Raw genomic sequence first — 24528 nt, 5'->3', positions numbered from 1 at the left:
ACCGACAACTTTCTTCTTTGCTTGCTCAGCTTCTTTCTCCATAATGCAATGAACAAATTGCAACAGATTCACCAACACAGAAGTCCAGAATACTGTGGAATAATGAGATGAAAACAGAGCTATTTCGTATTGGCTTCAATGGGGAAGCCATACCTCTGTTTCACTGGCTACGTCACACGCATATGTCATCCTCCAAAGGAATTTTCAACCGAAAGTTTAGCGGAAAATTTAAAATTGCACTTTATAAGTTAACCCGGCCGTATTGGCATGTGTTGCAATGTTAAGATTTCATCATTGATATATAAACTATCAGACTGCGTGGTCGGTAGTAGTGGGTTTCAGTAGGCCTTTAAATATATATTACAAAAAATAATAGCTTTTAATATTTTCGGTTATTATTATTGGTCTTGTGAAGCAGGAAGTTATCTGTATCGGGGAAAAAATTGTGCATTCCATTCTCTGATGAAAAAAAAACTTGATATCAGACTAATTAGCTTTGTAACCATTAGTACAGAGCTAAGATGTGAATGATGGAGTTAGCCTAGCATGTAATAACCTACAATGGATTGCGCATAGCTTGTGTAGTAAAGTAAGCCCTCGCATTCTTTAATTTTTCTGACTGTAGTCTTTGTCGGAAAAAGTTTGGACACCCCTGATACAAGTAATCACGTTTAAGACGTTGTGGGTTTTGTACACAAGGCAAGAAAGTGATCATGCTTCGATAGGTCATGGTAACGTCTGATGGGGACTTACTTTTTTTTTTTTTTAAAGAAGACAACTCCATCAGGCTTGTTTTTCTATGGCATGTTGCTTTAAACCCTGAAACAGGTACTATCCTGCTCATTTTAGAGGCTTTTAAAATGATATTGGATCTCATTGGGGCACTATAGTAAGTTTCTTTAAATCAGAAATGTTGACTGGTATGTACGGTAAATCTGCATTCCCCTCCTCTTGGCTGACATTCTGCAGCCTCCTTCCCCATCACGTCTACTCCGTTACGATTGGTCGAGGGTCCTCTTACATGCGTAGAGACACACCCCCTCAAGCAGTTTTGTGCTAACAAAAGTTATCAGCTAACAGTAAAGAAGAATACTGGATTAATTGGAGGAATATTGGAGAATCCGGTGTAGTGGTCACCTTGCTAGCGGTCGCTAGCAAATTGCCATGCATGGACTTCCCAAAATCAAAAGATCTCGTCAAGTTCTAGTATCTGACCGTTCACAAGATTCACAAGACCATATGGAATTTCCACATCATGTAGAACAAAAGCTCTGCATTTTAAACGTATACATACATCTGAAAAGTGGCAAATGTAGGTTCGGTCCTCTCTTGGCAGGTACGTTTACATACTTTTTTAAGTGTAATTGGTTGCTTGTTGATGAGGGTCTCATTAACATGCAATATGAATGAGTACTCCATGTAAAAAAGATCACCACAGGTGGATTAATTTAAGGGCGCTTACATGGCCCTAAAGTGGGCGTGGCTAAGATCCCATATTACGCAATCCTTGGTTTCTAACTGCTTTGGAGAGCTTTGTCTCGTCTTACGATCATGATGTCACCTGAGCACTATAATGTTGATCAGACAAGTACATCCTGATCCATCGACAACATGTAGCACCTCTGAATTCTATGCAAAGGAAACACAAACACATTCCACTTCCTTGATACGCTGTGCTGTTGAGTTAATAAACCCCTTCTGCCTCTATTTGAGGAAAATTCGGTAATCCCAGTTTTTCTAAGACATTGTAGTAATACCAGGGCGGGTGTTTTACAATCACAGGGTAAAGTATTCCAGTCAGTCGTAATTGGAGGCAGAACCTCACTTTCCTTTGGTCCATCTGTTGTGTATGGTTCAAATTTCACACCTGATGACCCTTTGATCCCATCTTGGTGTTTTCCGCTGGTTTGACAAAGGAGTCTTTGCTGGCTTCCACAGCCTCAGGGTTCTGGCTGGCTGGCTTCAGCGCTCTGATTGTTCACCGAGGCGTCGTCGCCTGTGTGCTCGTTAGACGGGCACAGTTCCTGCCACTTCGTTCGGTTGGTGTCTATCCCTTCCATCATTGGCTGCAATTTCTTGTTGAGCTTCAGCAGTGACTGAAGGGGAAAAATAAATTACTTCTTTGCTATTACACAATGAATGAGATGCATTAGTTTTACATGTCCAATACCTGATAAAGTGGTTTACAGATGCCATCAATCCACTCTAGCTGTAAGGCAGGTAACTCATCTTTGCGATTGCGGTCAAATATGGCCTACAAACGCATAATAAAAGCAGTGGTAGGGTTTGTACACTGAAAATATACAGTCATTGGTACATCAGTTTATGTTGCATAGGTTTTGCGCTCACTTTCCCCTTATAACCAACTACCGCAAGGAGCGCTACTGTGTTATATTATTAAATTGACTAATCAAACAAGAGTCAAAGTCTTTTGTATCCTTTGGGATATGATGGCATGTTTAAATGTAAAAGATTTCAAATAAATCCATGTATTCATCTTCTACCACAATTGTCACTCTCGGAATTGCGGGAGAGGGGGGGGCTGGAAACTTTAAACTTTAATCTGGCTCATGTGAGCAGGCTACTGTGTGAACACATTTTGTTGTAAATTACACAAATTATATTTGTATTGGGTCTAGTAGAATCACCTGACTCTTCTAAAGTTTTACATACATGCAATCTTTTTAAACTGGGTGCAGCACTAATTTCCCTGAGTCAGTTTCTGCCACGGACATTATCTTTTTCAAAATTTTCTTCCTGACACAACTATTTTTTTTTCTATTTCAGTCTGTGTTCAGTTCTCGGAGACACAGCAATGACATGCTGACTGGGGCTGGGCAATATGGCCGAAAACTATATCACAATATACATTTTTTATATTGATCAATGTCGATAATCATTGATACTTTTTATGACTTATGTAAGCTTGCCAATATATACAGTAAAACAATTTCCAATTTACCAAGGGTGCTATTTACCAGTGGGGAGAGTGTCCGGCAGCCAGGTAGAATGAACGCAGCTGAGGTAGTAAAATAATTAAAGCAGATTTATGACACTGTATAAGATATTGAACACTACTCAGTAGTTTGGAAAGCAACTAATTAAACCGACACATTAGAAGTGTCAGGATGTTGCCACAGTGTCTGCATTAAAACCAACAAAACTAAAGACAAGTTTCTGTTATTGAGTTGATATATTAAGATATGACAGTTTCTCTTCTCGCAGGCAACCAAACTATTGTTAAGAGAGTAGCGTATGTGTGTGTACTCCTTTAAGAATGGCAGTGTGTTGAGTAAGTGAAGTGAGTGGAAGAGTTAGGAGAGCGAGCGGTGGCATGCAGCAATAGTGGCGACTGGCTAATGTGTCTGGTTGTGTCTTGCAGAAATAAGAATAGAGAGACCAACTTGTTACAAATCGACTCGAATGCGGAGCTTAGCAGACCGATTGTCGGGTAAAGTGAAGGGTGTTACCCCAGACGAAAATATCGGCCCTGGAAGGAAAGTCTCCTCTGCGGTCCTTGACTACGGTCTGGGACTGGGACAGAGCCGAACAACAGGAAAGGTGTAGTTTATACTGTTACGTGATTGGCTGTTTGCGTGTCCCTCCCATTGCTCAGTAAATACTGTTTACTGATTGGTTGTTAGCGTTTCCCCTCCCATTGCTCAGTGACACTTCCGGTTTACTGTTTTCTGAGTTCCCCCCAAAAAATCTTGCTTCATAATTTCTGGTTTCTTCCAACCAAAAAATATAAATATATATTGAATATTTGATTGAATGCATTTTATATTGATATCGATTATGTGTCTACCGCGATATATATTGATATCGTATTATCGGCCTAGCCCTAAACTGACAATCGCTCTGAGTTCACTTGAAACACGAGAAAAAAGCACCTCCTACTATCGGTCAGATAGTAGGACGTGCCTCAAGCACATGGCTACTTTCAACATGATCGGCGTACTTATAAGCAGGCGTGGTCTGGGCTTGGCACGCCGACATCTGGGACTAATGTCCAATTATTGCGATGTAAAAAAGAAATGTGCTTGGCTTTGTGCATGCGCACACTTTAATACATCTGAATTTTTACTTGCGTATGCCCTTTTTTGAATTTGAACGTAGGTCTATTTTTAGTAGGAATGCCGTGTAACTCTAGTCACATGAGGCCCCAGGTGTTTGATTGTAACGTGCATCTTAGTTGTAGTTTTGATGACCAAATTTATAGGTGTCGAAATTGCCATGTAAAATCGCCAAAGCTAATAATCAGTAGCACGTATAAGACATATCCATTAGCATCGCGATAGCAAGTTTTGAAAGTGGAACTTTACAGCACTTTTTATCAGGAAGTCCGCAACCGGACGTGACATCAATTACAACAAAGGTATGGACATAATATACTGTTTGATTTTACATGAATCGATATACTGTAGTACAGTCGAAATTTGACCGTTACCTATAGAAATAGAATTACCGAATTCAGTACCCATTTCTAAATTTTATCTATGCAGATTGTGTAGAAGTAACCTATATTGTGACCAATTTAATAATACTCGTATGGATTCTTCATTCATCACTCAAAACAATTATTCTAAGTGTTACATCCATCCATCCATTTTCTACCGCTTGTCCCTTTTGGGGTCGCGGGGGGTGCTGGAGCCTATCTCAGCTACAATCGGGCGGAAGTCGGGGTACACCCTGGACAAGTCGCCCCCTCATCACAGGGCCAACACAGATAGACAGACAACATTCACACTCACATTCACACACTAGGGCCAATTTAGTGTTGTCAATCAACCTATCCCCAGGTGCATGTTTTAGGAAGTGGAAGGAAGCCGGAGTACCCGGAGGGAACCCACGCAGTCAAGGGGAGAACATGCAAACTCCACACAGAAAGATCACGAGCCTGGGATTGAACCTGGGACTACTCAGGACCTTCGTATTGTTACAATATAACAAAAACAGTTTATACTTACTAATCCGTCCCATGTGTGATATCTGTAGGAGTGTTTTCATGCATATTTGTACATGCTATCGTAATGTAATCAAGCAAGCGTCGATAGCATTAGCCAATATGCTAACATGTTTGCGAGTGTCTGTGTTAGTATTAACTTACAACAGCATATTTTATGTATTGTTTCAGTTTCGTAAATTCACCAAGATGTCACCGTGGAGTTATTGAGTCCGCTTAGCTGATTGGAGAGCAAGCTTCTTAAGCCAGTGAGTCCATGACGATGACTTCGATTTTGTTTGGTCAGCCGTTTTACTGCCGTGTTACAGGCAACGTAAAAAAACATTTACAGAATAATTTTGTGTAAATAACTCAGTTCGCAACATATATATCTGCGGCTTATAGTCCAGTGCGGTTAAAATATGGAAAAACTTTTTTTAAATATTTTTATTTAGTGAGTGTGGGCAGCACGGTGGCAGAGGGGTTAGTGCGTCTGCCTCACAATACGAAGGTCCTGAGTAGTCGTGAGTTCAATCCCGGCCTCTGGATCTTTCTGTGTGGAGTTTGCATGTTCTCCCCGTGACTGCGTGGGTTCCCTCCGGGTACTCCGGCTTCCTCCCACCTCCAAAGACATGCACCTGGGGATAGGTTGATTGGCAACACTAAATTGGCCCTAGTGTGTGAATGTTGTCTGTCTATCTGTGTTGGCCCTGCGATGAGGTGGCGACTTGTCCAGGGTGTACCCCGCCTTCCGCCCGATTGTAGCTGAGATAGGCTCCAGCACCCCCCGCGACCCCGAAGGGAATAAGCGGTAGAAAATGGATGGATGGATGGATGGTGTGGCTTATTTGCAGGTGCGCTCTATATTCCGGAAAATAGGGTAGTTTGTCTGATTTGGTCATCTGCTTCTCCTCTTTTACACTAACTTCCTTAGTTATGGTGGTTCGAGGGCAGGATGTCGTTCTTTGACACTTGTCGCTCAAACGTGTACATCAACGGACTAATCAAAACAGGTTTTTTTTTTCTTGTCTAAATTAGGCAGACACAACGTGTAACAATATATTAACTCGTTATTGCTTAAAGATTTTTGTTTTTGTGTGTGAATTAGGCAGGAACAAGAACGTGTAAATATGTATTAACTAGGAGTGTAACAATTCGTTTTAACAATTCAATTGGATATTTGTGGTTGCCAATACGACAATATTACTTTTATAGAACAATACAATACGAAATGATATAGTGACTTTAAATTGATTTAGTTACATTTAAGCAAAAATAATCAAGCAGTGTGACTGTGAAATAAGTACTGGATACTGGACACTACAGGTGAAGTTTCCTATTTTCCTCTTATTTTTTGTAAGGGAATTATGTATAAATGAATTAGGGATACAAACAAGCAAGTAAACAAAAATAATGGCCAATGTATTCACATCTTATTTGAATAAAGTGCAACCAACACTTTAGGTTGAATTAACAGGAGGGAACATTTTCTGCTCACATATTAAACATTCAAGCAATTAAAAAAAAAAAGTACAGTAACCAACATTTTAACAGTAGATTTACCGGATAAATAAAGTTCCCCACCCGGCCATACAGTATCTGTTTTCCACCCTTGTGTCACCGATGACGGACAGTGTCCCAGGTGTGCGGAAGCGTGTATGTCTCCCTCACTCCTGTTGATGGTGTTGGCCCCTCCTTGAGCCATCTCTTCTATTTCAAATGACTTCTCCTTGTGTTCCGGGAGTCGGTGCGTCGTGGTAACTTGCACCACTGTCACTTCCATGTGTCGGCCGCGTTTTCTGTGGTTTAAAGTTGTGTTGCGGTTTTATCATTGTGTTGTGTCGTTTGTATTATAATATTGAAATTCCCGGCAATGAAGAAGAAGAGACAGTCGGAGATACACTCTAAGACGTTTTCTTAACACGCGGTAACAAAACAGGGAGTCAAAACACACTTACTGTATATACGAGAGCTGCTGATCGCCACAACTCACGTTTAAACGCTGAACACACAGACACCCTAACTCGCGGGACTACATTCACTAGTCTGCTGCACTTGCACACACAACAGCATTATCTCTTAAAGGCACACAAACACATATGTCACAGATTTAATGCGAACATTCTATGTGATAAACTTCATATAAAGTCTGCCGTTATTAAATCAAATGTTTTCCTCTTACTAGTATCGATAACACCGATTGATTCCCTTTTAAAATTATCTTAGATTGATACCTATCTCTGGGAAGGCAAACTTGCCAAGCACAGCTCTGTATACCTGAAATTTAAGAATATAAATTGATATATCGATGTATCGATCAATCCTTATACACCTAATATTAAAGGCCTACTGAAACCCACTACTACCGACCACGCAGTCTGATAGTTTATACATCAATGATGAAATCTTAACATTGCAACACACGCCAATACGGCCGGGTTAACTTATAAAGTGCAATTTTAAATTTCCCGCTAAACTTCCGGTTGAAAACGTCTTTGGATGATGACGTATGCGCGTGACGTAACCAGTGAAACAGAAGTATCGGTACCCCATTGAATACAATACAAAATAGCTCTGTTTTCATCTCATAATTCCACAGTATTCTGGATATCTGTGTTGGTGAATCTTTTGCAATTTGTTTAATGAACAATGGAGACTGCAAAGAAGAAAGTTGTAGGTGGGATCGGTGTATTAGCGGCGGACTACAGCAACACAACCAGGAAGACTTTGACTCGGATAGCAGACGCGCTAGTCGACGCTAGCCACCGACCGCACGGATGATCGTGATGAAGTCCTTCGTCCTTCCGTCGATCGCTGGAACGCAGGTGAGCACGGGTGTTGATGAGCAGATGAGGGCTGGCTGGCGTAGGTGGAGCGCTAATGTTTTTATCATAGCTCTGTGAGGTCCCGTTATACTAAGTTAGCTTCAATGCCGTAGTTAGCAACAGCATTTTTAAGCTTCGCCAAGCTGGAAAGCCTTAACCGTGTATTTACATGTCCATGGTTTAATAGTATTGTTGATCTTCTGTCTATCCTTCCAGTCAGGGATTTATTTATTTTGTTTCTATATGCAGTTAAGCACGATGCTATCACGTTAGCTCCGTAGCTAAAGTGTTTCGTCGATGTATTGTCGTGGAGATGAAAGTCACTGTGAATGTCCATTTCGCGTTCTCGACTCTCATTTTCAAGAGGATATAGTATCCGAGGTGGTTTAAAATACAAATCTGTGGTCCACAATAGAAAAAGGAGAGAGTGTGGAATCCAATGAGCCAGCTTGTACCTAAGTTACGGTCAGAGCGAAAAAAGATATGTCTTGCACTGCATTCTAGTCCTTATCACTCTAACGTACCTCATCCACGAATCTTTCATCCTCGCTCAAATTAATGGGGTAATCGTCGCTTTCTCGGTCCGAATCGCTCTAGCTGCATTGAAAACAGTAGGAAAATATGAGGAGGCTATCAACTGACTACGTCACACTACTTCCGGTAGGGGCAAGGCTTTTTTTTATCAGATACCAAAAGTTGCAATATTTATCGTCGTTGTTCTCTACTAAATCCTTTCAGCAAAAATATGGCAATATCGCAAAATGATCAAGTATGACACATAGAATGGATCTGCTATCCCTGTTTAAATAAAAAAAAATAATTTCAGTAGGCCTTTAACTCTTTATTGCTAAAATGGCAATGGCCTGTTATAAATATTACTTCATCCGAGAGCAGAAATACTCAATAAACTTGCAATTTAAAGCATAACAAAAAGCCAAGAGACAGCTTGTATCTGAAATTACTCTTAAGTCAAGGTACTTGTAAGTTGGGGTGCCATTGTATTTAAAACATATTGGCAAACCCATATCATGGCTCATTTGTATTTATTTGCTCATAAAAAGTACCAACACATTTGTAAGAAGTGTGGGTGTTCTTACCGCTGGCGTCAACTTTAGCTCTGACCTCTCCCTGTCACCTTGTTCAAAAAATTCACTTGTCACCAGCTCGGCAACCTGAATGGACACATTACATAAACACAATGAAATATACTGTTGGCTCAAATACTGTACCAGTCACGACGTGTACATGCACTAAATTAGTCTGATTTCTCAAATAGTTCGGCTCTATATAGTATAAGCATCCTACAACCCATGGAAACATCTTAATTGGATCGTGTTCGGTTTTTGAACACACCTGGATTATGCAATTGAAAACCAAATCTCAGCAGCAGTCTACACGCGCAGGATATAACCCGGGAACATATCCCCTTTAAGCAAAACATAAGCAACAATTGCAATGTAGAGGAGACTTGTTATTTGCTTTATAAATTAAAAGAACATACAATTTTGAAGTGCTTTGATGGGAGAAAAATAAGAAAGATTTATTTGAGAAGCTACCTAAATGTGAGCACATTACACCAATTCTTAAATCCTTACATTGGCTCCCTGTACATCAGAGAATTGATTTCAAAATCCTCCTGCTCACATATAAATCACTACATGGTCTAGGGCCGAAGTATATCACTGATATGCTCCCACTATATAAGCCCTCTAGATCACTAAGATCTTCTGAGACCAATCTGTTAGCGGTTCCCAGAGTAAACTCAAATCAAGGGAGCGCATCATTCAGTCACTATGCAACAAATAGCTGGAATAAACTTCCTGAAGATGTCAGACTTTCCCCAACGCTGACTACTTTTAAAACTAGACTGAAAACGTTTATGTTCACCTTAGCTTTCAGCTAAATCTTTTAACTTTTAACGTCCGCACTGTTTTTATTTTTATTGTCTGCATTTTAATTTTGCTTTTATTTTCTTTCATTTCACTTTGTTGTCTGTGAAGCACTTTGAGTCTGCCTTGTGTATGAAAAGTGCTATACAAATAAAGTTGCTTTGCCTTGCCTTGCCTAAATGTAGAATACTGTCTTATTTCAGACTCCCAAACGAAATAGGAATGAGATGATAGAGAATGAAGCATGCATATTAAAGGAGAATAATAAAGCGTAAACACACCTCTTCACGCTGCATTTGTGCACTCCAAACTGATTTACAATAACTGTATTCTGCTGCCAATATAGTCCAGAACAATCGCAATCTTCATCTGGAACAGTATCAGCCAGGGCACAAACGGTCTTTTTGTTCAAATTTAAAAAACCTTCTATCAATCCACAGAGCCTAATGAATACATTTTGAGACATTTGAGAGTTTTGTTTTCATGATTCTCCGTCCGTAAATTCCTTCGAGAAGACTCTCTCCCGCCGGTCTTTCTTTGCTTCGGACCTGCATCTACTCCGATACATTCTTGGTAGTAACGTCATGTTTCTAGCGCAATGTAAGATCATTTCTTGATGCTGTTTGCTATTTTAGTAATATCAATACAAAGTGTCAAGACAGAATAAACTTTCTGCTGCTGCAGCAACAGAGATGCAGTCTACAGGTCCCTAAGATATATAGATATCTAATGTATTCATACATTGTTTATGTAGGATATACGCATGTATATGGTATATAACCTAATCATATTGTTTCTTGAACTTAAAAATAGCTGACCATTTTTTTCCCCCTTCTCTGGGATTATATTCCCAGTTTTGATCTTGGACGTCTGGTCACTTATAGCATATAAGAATATTCTATTACTGTTAAGCAAACTATGAATAATAAAACACGCCAAAACATCTGTCCTTTATCATAGCTACAGTATGACAAAAAAAACGTGTGAAAATCAGTGGTATTCAGTGAGGTAAGATGAATTAAATGCGCTGACAGTTCATTGCTCCTGCCAAATTAATTGCACTGAGTGGAGCGGATCACCACTCCAGGATGGCTAGGGATGATACTCGAAACCGGTTTTCCCGGTTGTTCGATAAGAAAAGAACCGAGTCCTCGGACTCGAATCCCTTTTTGAGAACCGGTACCCGTTATCGAGACCGCTATAGTAAAGAAAAAGAGTTGGTTCTTTATTCGAATCACTTGGAACGAATCCCGTCCCGACAAGAAATGCCCCGTGTGACATCACAAGAAGTGACGTCACGTAGTTCAGTCATTTGTCACGGTGGGATGCAGAATGCTGCGGTTCGTTCCCGGGACGCAAAACTGACGGCTCCGGACGGAAGCGTGCAGGTAGGAGATGATTTATTTCTCATAAATCATACACATTACAACAGACAGGAACGAAACAAAAGGAAAGTGTGCCGTTCGCACGAGAAGCTAAAGCAAAAACTTACTTAGCACAGGAATACTAGAAGCTAAGGTAACTATAGCACAGGAATTATGAGCTCGAAAACCAGAATGCCAACGTAACTGTTGCAAATGCAAACAATGAAGCCACGACGAGTGACCGGAAAAGGCAGGCTTAAATAGAGTCTCTGATGAGCAACAGGTGCGCGTACAAGGCAGGTGAAAATCATAAATAACCATGGTGACTAAAACAAACCCCCGAAGTGCACAAAACAACTAAGGAAGTCCAAAATAAACAGAACATAACTAAACAAAATATGATCTGACCACATCATAATACATCACAGTTTCATATCATTTCACTTTACAGGAGTAGGAAGAAGTAAAGCTTATTTAATCCTTCCCCTTTCCCACCTCATACAAATATATACATCATTTACTGACCTTTTTATAATAAAATATCTGTGAATTAGTATATACAACAGTTTTGTAATATGTAGTTAATTAATTCAGTCATTATTAATATACTGAGATGAATAATATCTTATTTTCGATCATTCTTCTTCTTTGTACTTTGTAAGCACTATTCATTTGAACAACCTCTTAAAGTGGATCATATCAATACAATGTTTAACTTCTTTACTTAATCCATTCCATCATTTAATTCCACATAATTTTAGCTGTTTGCAATTTTACCAAATCATCGAACTTTAATATTTTTGACTCAATAAAAAAAGTGTCTGTATGTTCTCTATATCCAACATTATGTATCAATCTAATTACATTTTTTTTGTAACACGGTTAACAAATGTAGTGCACATTTGTAGTTATTTCCCCACATTTCTGCACAATAACTCAGATATGGTAATACTATAGTAGTGAGCAGTAGAGAAGTGATTTGTTAAACCAAATATTGTGTTTTTTTCCATATACAACAACCTATCTGGACTCGATAAGAGAATCGATAAGGAATCGGTTCGATAAGAGGATTCGATAATAGGCTCGAACTCGATAATTTCTTATCAAACATCATCCCTAAGGATGGCGGCCCCGCGTCTCGTCAATGCCAGTAGGCAGTAGCGCTCGATGCCGCGTCTACTTATAAGATGTCTATGGTTATAACGTTAGCAGTGAGTTTGCAGCCTCGCTGATTTAACTACACAGCAAATAAAAGTCACATTACTTAGCCAATAAACGTTATCTTACATTCAAAACTTACCGTTCTTTGTGCATCTTCAAATGTCGAACGAAGTTGGAAGTTGTTGCGTCTCCATCTGTAATCTTCGAACCACATGTTTTGCATACTGCAATTCGTTTTTTGTTGACCAACTCGTAGTTTTTATACCCGAACGAAACTATATTTGGCATAATTTTTTCTCAATGGCGTGTTGTTTGACAGCTTTTCTTTGTTGGTTGTCCAGCAATTTGATTGGATGAATGCTGTCAGATGAAAACAACGTGGATCTAATTTGATTGGATGTTGTACTGACAGGCAGCACACACGCTGACAGACACACACGTACACAATGAAAGATACGGAGCGCTCCTGAATAACTTTTTAATCTTTGGGTTTTGGGGAAAGTAGCAAGTCTTGTCTAGTCAAAAGGCTCAAGTCCAAGTGAAGTCACAATTCATTTATGTTAAAGTCTAAGTCGAGTTGCAAGTCTCTTTCCATTTTGTCAAGTCGAGTCTAAAGTCATCAAATTCATGACTCGAGTCCAAGTCATGTGACTCGAGTCCACACCTCTGGTGTACAGTGTTACATATCCAAATATGTAACCCTCCATCCATCCATTTTCTACCCCTTGTCCCTTTTGGGGTCGCAGGGTTTTTATTTATTTTTATTTTGGGCTACCCCATTAGCTGTGCTCTTTAAAAAATAAAACTAATCGTCGATTATGGACAAAATCTAACGAATCAGTTTTGACTATGCAAAAGTCCTTCGTGCAACATGCAACATTGTTGAGTCACTGGTTTTGAGAACAGGAAGTAAACAAATGTCTTAGTAGTTGCTATGAAATAGAAAAGGGGTATGATTAAATAAGCGTTGCCTTTTCCTACTCCTTTTAAGACATGTTTTAAACTGGAAATATGTGATGTATCATATTGTAACTGTATACATGTTCGAAATAAACTTATACCATAAAATGGTAGTGTTACTAGTGTACGTTTTGAGCCCTGAGATGGGGATAAAACAATGGCTTTAATTCCTAAATGGTAAATGTCACATTACAGTATTGTGAAATATAAGATGAAAGCCAAAAGTGTACACCTCAATCACACCTCGATTGTTCTATTCCAAATCCATTATGGTGGTGAATATCGACAAAAGTCAAAACAACTCTTTCATACAATGCCATACAAAATGTGAGTTCCAACACTCCTAGCAACAGCAACGTAAACAAAGGATGGCAAGGATCGCGATAACATAGCTAAACACAAAACCAAGGAGAACAACCAACCGAAAACAAAACAGGACCTAGCATGAACAGACCATGACATGTATGGCTGTATTCCATGTAGTCCAACTACTGTAGTTTTGAGCCCCTGAACATGTAAATATGTTGCATAACATTCCTAAATAGTAAGTGCTGAAAATTTCCACTTCAATGCCATCTTGTTTTCTTTTCAGATCCATTGTAATGATGTAAAACTATTATTGTGCAGAAAAGGCATAGCATGGCAATTAAAACATGCAAAGTAACAAAGTGTAAATTAGCAAACATGATTGAGTTGCCAACCTGTTTGGATATCTCCCAAGGCCGAGTGACAGCACCCAAATCACAGGCTGTCATCAGCATGGATCTGTCAACGGCATCAACTCTCATTAAAGCTATTTATTTCTGCACTGCACAATTTTATTTGGTGCAAAATACCTGAGGACCTCTCTGTGTTTTTCGTCCGTCCAGCTGAATCTTCCAGCAAGAACACATTCAAAGAACTTGCTCCTGCGCCTTTCAAAGCAAAGACAGTCAAGGATGTGTGTGTTTGTGTGTGTGTGTAGGGAATAAAAAACATTTTCTACACAGCAAGACACGTGGAACAAAAGAATTGAATAGATAACTCAAGCTTTCCTGCCTCTGCAGTGAATTCATTGAATAGACTACTTACTCAAAGTGCAAAGTGAGGTCTGTGGAGAGAATGGCTTGCTTTAACAGTTGCATCAGGTTGCTGTATTCTTTAGAGCAGAGGTTTGCAAAGATATTGTGACCCTGAAACATAAATAATGGAAATAAATATTAAATCCTATTGCAGGCAAAGATTAGTAACAGCAGCTAAAATGTCCGCTTAAAGCCAAGGTATCAGCAAAGTTGTCGCTCGCTGCCTAATCAAGTTGTGCTTTGTAATGTTAATTTGCAACATAGACAGATCGTTTCTGTGGTATGGTCAAATAAACCCATAGAGGACACTGCTCTTGATAATCAGACGTGACCTGGACATACAGCAGCATTGGTGGTCACAGCGACATTAGATTCAAATGCACCTCAACCTCCAATTTAGTCTTACTGAACCAATGATTGTCCATAATAAGAGTACATTAGGACTCACTTTGTGCTGCTTAGGGTTCAATCTACACTAATGTACCCCATAACAACAATTAATGGACTCCAATGATATTAGCTGTACCTTTTGCAGGGCCAGCCAGGTACAGATATGGTCCTACAATGCAACGGTCAAGGTAAACACCCTTAGAGACAAACCATCGTACATCTGAAAGTCTGTTACCAGCTTGTGTCTGATTCATCACTAGATAGATATCATGTAAAAGAGAAGAATAACATTTACTCTAATTGCTGTCGATGCCCCTCTATGACTGGTTAACTGCTGTCAACATAAGCAGTTGTCGACATAACCAAAATGGAAACAGGAACTAGCCATTGCTTGCACATTTAGAGTGATGAGAGATTCAGGAGTGACATAACAATTAAAACAGGGATGCTTTAAAAACACACCGGTCGCATGATAGGGCACTTACACATCATGTACAAAAAACAAATCAACATTTTCAACATAAACAGTACATCATTTTGAAAAGTTGCAAATCAGGTCTGTACATAGGAATGCATCTTTTGTATTTTTATCTAGATTAGCACCAAAATAAATTGGCCACTTTTCAGCACATATGTCATCCTTCATTAAAAACTGGTGATGTGTTGGCACAATCCAGATAACAAGAGAGATTAGCACTATGAGATGTGTTGTTCCAATGTAAAGTGCAATATTATAATTATTGGTATTATTATTCTTAAGAGAGAGAAAATGCTATATTTTACCCACAATTGTGATGCTGTGTTATATTTTAGGGCAATTAATCCTTGAGCGTTTTCAACAGCTTGACAAATGTTTTTTGTACAGTGTTACATCAAATTAAGAGTGCCACAATTTAAGAGTGTTTTGAGATAAAAGCAGTCACTTAGCTAACTGTTATACTTTAAGCCTCAAACATTTTTTTGTTACAACATTCTACATATTAACGATACATTTTATTTATTTATTTTATTTAGAAGGGCTTTTACTCTTCTTCTACTCAGTGGCCTAGTGGTTAGAGTGTCCGCCCTGAGATTGGTAGGTCGTGAGTTCAAACCCCGGCCGAGTCATACCAAAGACTATAAAAATGGGACCCATTACCTCCCTGCATCAAGGGTTGGAATTGGGGGTTAAATCACAGGCGCGGTCACCGCTGCTGCTCAATGCTCCCCTCACCTCCCAGGGGGTGAACAAGGGGATGGGTCAAATGCAGAGGACAAATTTCACCACACCTAGTGTGTGCGTGACAGTCATTGGTACTTTAACTTTAACTTAACTTTTGTAAAATTTCAAAGACACTTTACTGTAAGCATTACTTGGCGTAGCAAATGTTACAGTAAAACCCTTAAGATCCGCCCAAAACATCTGGTCTTACTCGCTAGCATTAGCTTACACTTTTTTTGGGGGGGCGTGGCCTCCAGCTCCGGCTGAATACCGGGAGTTTGTCGGGAGAAAATCTCTGTCGGGAGGTTGTCAGGAGAGGCGCTGAATATCGGGATTCTCCCGCTAAAAACGGGAGGGTTGGCAAGTATGGCTTACAGCTAGAAATGGACATACCTTTGTTTTTCCAGGTATTGGAAGGAAGAACGTGAGAAGAAAAAGAAGATGATATTCATTGAATTAAAAAAAGAAATGTATGAAAAAACACGACTGAGTGTCTCAACAAACTGGCGAAGCAATTTGAGCGTATCACTGCCATACTGAAGCAGAATGAGTTGATAACGCCAGCCAAAAATGGCAGACATTTATCCATGAAAATATGGAGAAGCTGCTGATGGTGTTTGACAGAGGAGCAGCTGGAAAGAGATCCCGGAGAAGTCCACTGTCCAAGGTCAATGTTGTACATTATTATTACATTACTTAAAAAAATGTCTGTATTTGTTAACAGTACATTCTATTATATTATTATTATACAACATTTTTTATCTAAAAGTTAGTTTTTATTTTTAAAAAGGCAAAATTGTGCTGTTTTGGGGGGACAAGCACCAATTAATTAATTTCAATGGATTGATTTAAGATACAAGTGTTTTGAGTTAAGAGCGCCATCACAGAACCAGTTAAGCTTATAAATTGAGGTACTACTGTATATCCTACTAGTAAATTATTTGCATTTCAAGATTTCAAGCAAAGCGCATCTTATATATACAGCTCATACAGAAAACGTCTCCCTTTGCCCTTCTTTATTATTGATTATCATTTCACAAATAAAGAGGTTGGCCTCACCTCACTTTGGAGGATCATAACTGCATGATTGAAGTGATGGTGTTCCAGGGTCGCTGACGTGCCGTAGAGCAACGCCAAAGCAGAACCCGTCCTGACAAAACAGTTGAGTCATCAAAATTGATATTTAAGAAAAACAAACATGGTCATAGTCATAGTCTTACTTGGCTTGAAATGCATTATTGGTGCCACGATGGTCCAAATCATGGCACAGACAGCCAACCATTAGAGCCAGAATCTCTGCTTCCGATAAAACGTCCTGGAAGCTGGCTGACTATGAACAAATACAATTAGTAGATCCATTATTGTTTAATATTTCCACATATTTTATTATTTAATGTGACATATGACTTGTGGGAAGAAGAGCAATAGGGCATGAGGAGAGGCTGGAAGCAATAAAAAACTAGATGGGGGCACAAGGGCAAACATCTCATGGGTCAGCTTAGGGTAAGCTTGACGCTGGAAGGTTGCACTGAATCTTAAAATATAGCAGTTTGGCTTGAGTGCATTTATGACTCACCAGTGAATAAGGCACATGGCTTCACATGCTGATTGATAAGTACAATTTAATAAACCTGAGAAGATTTAAAGCCAAGTTGCATTGAACTTACTGTGATCATAGCAAACATGCACTGGGACACGTTGAAGGCGTGCCTCCAGTTATGATAGGCCACAGTTCTGTAGTTCTTCCTCACAGTGAGAAGCCAGCGGCACAACACCTGAGAAAAAACAAGTCAGGTTCACTATAAGTTGTTCATGCAACAGTTATTGAACCCATTTATCAGAGTAAATTATACTTTCACAGCAGAAATATGTGATGATTGATTTGGACAGTGTGGCCAGAGTACAGTCTTGATGTGCTTCATGTAACTAATGGTGCCCATGTAAAGCGTCCAATAAATGATGCATAAAAACTTCACTATCTTCTTTCCACAGATTTGTTGCTACATGTGCTTTTTTATTTTTTTAAATCGCAAAGCAACTTAATGGACATCCTGCATTAACTTTAGCTTGAGCGAAAACTACACTAAGGACCTGATCTACTAAAGGTTTGCATGTACTAAACATGTGCAAATCATATCTACTAAGTTTGTGCGCAGAGGTTTGCGTCTCTAATTATCAAAATAGCGAGCACAATCCAGTCAGCGATCTGTCTTTATGTATATGCAGAACATATGCTGATTATCAGACCACCTACAATATTAGGAGGAGATGCAAATATAATCATTCCACACTCTCAATGTGATTTATCAAACCTAAAACTGTTCTTTGGCCGCTGTTTTGCATCTATATTTAACACGTGTAAAATGTGTGTGCAAACTGGCACCGTTATGCACAAACGGCTCAGAGAAAGGAGGCAATTGTGCTGCCAAGACAGATGTGGACAAATAATTCTCTGTCCTGCGTGAGTGTGTTGACATGTTTGGACTAACAGAATTAAAAAAATATTAGACATATCTGCTGGATGACTCAACAGGATGATTCAAAGAAATTCAATTGATTTGTTCTGGTGTCTCCTGGCGTTATTTTTTTCTTGCAACATGCATTTTCATGCATTTCTGGATCATTCCAGACGCACTATCACAACACCGGTGCTAAACCAGAGCGCACCTTTGGCATGCTAAAAATAGTTTTTTTTGTCTAGATCTCACATCAACAGTAAATTGCCCTAAATCTGGTTACTTACTGTATATATTTGTGAGCTGCATACTCCACAACATAACAAAACATCATAGGTTGGACCATTGGAGCATATTTTCATCTGCACCACTTCTGCACTTTTTATCAATTGCACACGCAGTCTTAGTAGATCACCCGCAACACGCCCATAAATAGTACAGTTTGCACATGCAGTTTAGTGCGTTGCACTTGGATCTTACACAATCAGGCCTAAAACGATAAAAGTTCCGAACTCTATGGGGAGTCGAGGAGCAAAGAAAGATTAACAAAACAAAAAGAAACAATTACAGTACCTGTATAATACCTGTATTATTTTCTTGTAAATAAACATTCCCTCACCTCATAGTCTATTTTGAATGTTTGGACCACCCCAAGTTCCAGGAACATCCTAAGCGAGGCTGTGATCATAGCATCGTTGTCGAGAGAGAAGTCGTTAAAATGAAACTCGTCAATTCCCAACTCGCTGCTCAGGGGGATTTTGGCTGCCTTAAAAACAGGGGAAAGACAGCTGTCAGTCACAAGGTACCAGCCAAGAACTTGCATTTACATAAAAACATATAATAATATGCAAACAGGCATGTTGTGTGTCAATTGGGATTACCTTCAGTCTGTCAACCTCTACCTTGGAACATGTAGCGTGGTAGGATAACATCTGGAAAAACACATAATCTAAATGAATGCACAATAGATGTATTAAATATTTAATTTCAGCTTCAAACAGGATTAAATATGTGACTTTTGCTACTTTTTCCATTATGTCCTCAACCAACACAAAGAATGATGTGACAGTAAGTTTAATGTGAGGTGAAGACACCAGCACATGTATTTATTATGAATTACTGACAAAATAGCTGATATATTTAGACAGGAGAGAAGCAGGTTCATGTTTTAGCTGAAGATAAATACAACATTTCAAATATAATCATGTTTCCAATAAACTCTAATGCTACTGTAGGGCAATTATGTAACCAATTTGCAATTATTATAGTCAAGCTAGTTTCTAAGTTTTATTTAAGCATTTAATAGAACTAAAGGTAATATAAAAAAAGACACACTTGAAGAATGTGGACTAAATCTTTTTTTTTCATCACTGGTATTGAAATATTTATGTTTGTGACCAGTATGAGACTTTTTTTCCCTCTATAGTTTACTTTCACATTATTCTGCTGTCATACTCTTGGTCATAAACTGGAGATTATTGTGATTTATTCAGCACTACAGGGTGGCCATAACAACGTATTATTGTGATTGATTTACTGTACTATAGTGGCTATATTTCTGCAGTGGTGCGAGACAAAAAAAGAAAGGAAAAATTGCAAAAGAGGGGAGGGTTGGGAGCATAGAAACATATTTTAGGTCAAGAAACATGAACATGGATGAAGAGTATGCACTTTATGATGAACATTGTGTTAGCTGTGCTCACATCCAGTGCTACAGACTGCTTGGCCCACGTCTTCTTCACTTGATTGTACATCATAGTGTTGTTGATGCCCAGTCCACAGAAAATCACAAATGCCTTCAACCAAACAAAATGACAAAAAACACAAAGATATGATAGGTTTCACATTTTGTATGTGTTCAGTCTATCCAAAACTATCAGTGATGTGCGGCCAAAGGATGCAGGTGAGGCAAAGCATTGTGAATATTTCTTTACTGACCTGTGTTATAAATATATTTATGGATAAATATATTCTCTAAATGATTCCATTTTTAACATTTAAGCAAAAACTTGTGCTGAATTTGCAAATTTTTTCAGATCAACTACAAGACAGAAACCCTTATCTCTGAATGTGCAACCCTTAGAAACTGGTTTGCGATGCCCAGTGCACGTCTGATTCCCAGCATGTCGCGAATATAGTGTTTGCAAGAAACATTTATAATACACCATGACTTTGTAATCTCTTTAATATAAGTGTGTGACGTCATTATTCTTGCTAATCTGATGATAAATTGCAGAGAGAAGTAATAATGTGAAGCAGACAATTAAAGGGGTGTACTTTTAGATCTGATTCAGTGCCTCACCCACCATGAAAACCACCGCACATCACTGACAACAATGTAGTGTGCACTCCATGTTTTTGTATTAATGTTTGTTTGTTTTTTAAACCTCAAACAGTCTCTGATCTGCATCGTTGAAGGTGTTCCTGTCGAGGCGATTCAAAATTTGTGCAACCCCTGCAGAGGAAAATATATATTGTTATTCTATTTTTAAATACAACAAGATACTTTGGATCAGAACATTTATTGTATGTTTTTTCCTGTTGCTGGGCAGTTTATTGGCCTCAATAATAAATGCCACCATTGAAAAAAGGACATACAATCAGGGAACAAATATATACATTGCTACAATAACAGTCTACAGTAATAAAGATTGTTGATAGCTAAAAAAAAACTCCAGCAATAGTTTTTTTTTTTTTAAATGTGTTAATTGTGGTGAATTTTTTCGTTCTAGTCATGTTGTGAATTCAGCTGTACTTGGCAGCAATCAGCAAAGAACGCTGTTGGTTCGGTCTCAACTATTTTGCTGGCTAAATAATGAATTACAACCAGCTTAGCCAGGTAAGACCCATTAGTTCATAACACATATAATTCACATCATAAAAAATTAAAAATTGCACAATCTTTTGTCTAAAGTGGGGGTACAGACCTTAAAAATCAATTATGATCAAACTTACCTATTATCTGGTGAGTTCTATTCCAGATAGGCACACACAACACTGATCTAATATGAAATCCGGAAGCTTGATCTGCCTAGAAGCAGAATAAACTATCATAATGATAACCTACAGTTGAACAAATAAAATCACAATAACAGTACAACTATACCATTTTAGCAAAGTTTGACAAACCTCTGCATCAAAGCGTGGGTCCTGGCACACGTCACTGATGTTAACTGGGAGTCCTGTGGAGGCCACCAACTCGGCGATGCTGTTATTAATCAGCCAATCAGAGCATGACAACTTCTCCAGGCTAATATAAGGACACAGTGAGACAAAAAAAAAAAAATCCAAACAATTATTGGCGGTGCCATAGTCACTTCATGTAATCTCAGGAATAATTAACTATTGATCCTTAATGACTGTTTTTTAAACTTTTTTTTCCATTTTGTATGTCACCTTATGTCACGGGACATGTTGCTCAAGGGGGACATAAGTTCAAACGTCTTGGAGAACTTCACAACCTCAACAGAGAGACACAGACGTCGTCATGGTAAGCAGACTGAGGTTAGTTTTTTTAAGTGTGTTTATTTGATGCTCAAGGCCTTACTGGTGAGTGGATATCCTCGAGGAGAAGCACGGAGCAGCGCTCGCATTGCAAGAGGGTGAGCGCTCGCTGCATAATCTTCCGCACAATCTTCTCCAAGTCGGTCTGCTCCTCAAACAGATCGTTGACCACCTCCAGTAAAGCCTGAGGAAGCAGTGGAAATCTGGAACTTATGTCACATTCACTCTAGTAAAAAACGTACATGTGTTCAGATAAATATTTTTGACTTTATGCAAATATGTTTGAAATATTCGCTCACCCTACTTCTTTCATACTCCTTGCGAGACTCAGAAAACAACTTGGCGTTGGATATGGATATTCCACAGAAGGGTAGATACATTTGGAGCACCTGATTGTAAATAAAGAAAATTCCATGTATTATGATCAAATATTTAAAAATAATAATATTTTTTTGTTGTTGTTAATGAGTGTGGAACAGCTAAACAGATTAAACTACTTAATGTCAAACAGATTCTCTAGTAAAGTATTTTTTCGAGGTACAATAATATACAATTTGGAGATGCATGCTTTTCATTGGACAGTAACAATTCAATAATAATTACTAGATTTATTATCAAGGCTACACCTCAGAACATTTCACATGTACATGACAATGAAGTGTACACTTCTTCCACAAATGCATCTACTATGCATGGGCAATATGGACTAAAATCTATATCTCGATATACATAATGATATATATCACAATATATTATTTTGTATGTAAATGATCATAGAATAGTTTCGATACAGGTTACAAAAGTTCCTAATTAGACTACTGACATATGCAGTAACATATTGCGTCATTTCCAGTTGTATTATTTTCTCAAAACTCTAATTAATCTACTTGTTCTCTCTATCGTCCTCAGACGAGCTTCCATTGGAGTCTCCAATCCTTCCGGTTCTCCATACACCCGGCTAGCTCCGAAGAGCTTTCAGCTCCAACATCTTTCTTCAGGATGTCCACGTCCGTTAGCGCAGGACGTCCTCGCGATCGATGCCTGTGCGTTGGTTCCCATAGAACCAGCCTGCTGGCTGGGAGATCCAGATGTCTGTGGCAGTGGCCGGCCAGCCTCATCCTCCAAGCTGCTACCTTCTTGCTGAGCCTCGGCATTTGCCTGATAGGTCCTCGTTAGTGATGTGGATGCTCTCGTCCACATTCATAACAGCTTGTAACATTCTGGTGTAGCACCCATCTAGGGACTTCTGCAGGGTGTGTGTCAGGGTCCAGCTTTCGCGGCCATACAGAAGGACAGACTACACAGTGGCATGGAATAGGCTCAGCTTTATGTGTCCAGGGAGATTCGAGCACCACACTCTTGACATACAGTGCCCTCCATGCTAGCGCCTTCCTGACCTTAAGGTCCTGTATTGTGGAGTTCATCCAGGAACCCAAGTATTGGAAGTCATTGGTGGGTGGTTTATGTGTAAGTTATAGGTGATTACCTCAGTCTTCTTTGCATTCGTCTGAGGCCAACCTTAGCACATTCCACCTCCACTCTGTTCAGGAGTTCCTGTGCTTTCTCCACGCGGTCAGACATCAGGCAGATGTAATCTAGGTCTGCCAGGGCTACATCAGGGTTTCTTCTAGACTTCCTTGGTGTAATTGTGAAGCAAAGCTCTTGCTCCCACCCGTTCATGGCTTTCCTGAGTGCGTAGTCCAGTGCTATGATAAAGAGGAAGGGGGCAAGATTGTCTCCCTGCTGCAACTCTGCTAGGATTTTGAACTCCTCGCTGATGCCATCTGGAGTTACCACCTTGGCTCTTGTGCCCTGGTATATGGCCTCTATGGCCTGGAGTAGATTCGGGGGGACACCGTAAACCTTAATTAAGGATTTTCAGCATTATGCCTCTGTCTATTGAATCAAATGCCTTTCTGAGGTCAATGAAACACAGCACTGCTGTCAAGTTGTTCTTCTTCACCTCCTCAATGATTCTCCTCAAGGCCAGGATCTGGCCTACGGTGGTCCTTCCCTTTCTGAAGCCATTTTGGTTGTCCCTCAGGTGTGGGTCAATGGTGTCCCTAATCCGATTTAGTATCATGCGGTTGTACATCTTCGCTATGACACAGGTCAGGCTAATGCCACAATAGTTGTCTGGCTTAGACAGATCTCCAGATTTGGGAACCGGGATGATGTTAGAGAGGGACCATATGTCGGGCTTGATGTTATCTATCAGAGTCTGGTTGCAGGTCACCAGTATGATGTTGTCAAGATCGCAGTTTTTAGGGATTTCTTGTGGGATACCATGCGGTCAAGGACTTTTTCCTTGCTTGAGGGTGGATTTCACTGTGGCAAACTCTGTAGCTGTAAAGGAGCCATCGTCAATTCCAAGATTTGTGAGGACTGCAGGTATCTCTTCCTCAGCATTGTCCACTGTTGGGTGGGTGCCTAGGAGATCCCGGAAGTGGGTGAACCAGGAGGTCACTCTCTCTTCTGGGCTGCAGCCTGCCAGCTGTCCCTCTCTCGCCCTCTTGCGCCCACTCATCTTGTTTATGATCTTCTATGACTCCTTGTATTTCTGTTCGCCATGTTCTGCCTCCACCCTCTTCACCTTATTCAACATCTCCTCCCCTTTGATCCTGTCATAAGTTTTGAACAGCTGTTGTTTGGTGCTGTTCAGCTCCTCCCAGCTCTATGTGGTTCCCTCTCTCTCTCACAGCTTCTGCGTGCCTCTGCCAACTGCGCCCGCGCTCGGACAAATATTTTCAGCCATTTTGGGCGATAGTACAA

The 24528-nt window shown here is 39.6% G+C and overlaps 1 protein-coding gene across 1 annotated transcript in view; it reads right to left on the bottom strand.

The window, feature by feature from the left end:
- Positions 1–549: 549 nt before the first annotated feature.
- The window catches only part of pde11al (phosphodiesterase 11a, like), a 33974-nt gene continuing 9995 nt past the window's right edge, over positions 550–24528 (bottom strand). Inside the window, 19 exon segments of the mRNA XM_062063011.1 lie at positions 550–1978; positions 1980–2096; positions 2171–2254; positions 8868–8942; positions 13846–13909; positions 13981–14058; positions 14216–14316; positions 16856–16946; positions 17017–17126; positions 17464–17571; positions 18872–19018; positions 19134–19184; positions 19956–20048; positions 20640–20707; positions 21208–21283; positions 21382–21502; positions 21649–21713; positions 21800–21940; positions 22056–22145. Of these exon segments, the coding sequence (XP_061918995.1) occupies positions 1862–1978; positions 1980–2096; positions 2171–2254; positions 8868–8942; positions 13846–13909; positions 13981–14058; positions 14216–14316; positions 16856–16946; positions 17017–17126; positions 17464–17571; positions 18872–19018; positions 19134–19184; positions 19956–20048; positions 20640–20707; positions 21208–21283; positions 21382–21502; positions 21649–21713; positions 21800–21940; positions 22056–22145 (1797 nt within the window). The 3' untranslated portion in view covers positions 550–1861.

Source organism: Entelurus aequoreus, linkage group LG11, assembly GCF_033978785.1.
Source record: "Entelurus aequoreus isolate RoL-2023_Sb linkage group LG11, RoL_Eaeq_v1.1, whole genome shotgun sequence".
NCBI lineage: Eukaryota > Metazoa > Chordata > Actinopteri > Syngnathiformes > Syngnathidae > Entelurus > Entelurus aequoreus.
The sequence above is the reverse complement of the archived record's forward strand: the minus strand, read 5'-3'. Positions and strand labels throughout refer to the sequence as shown.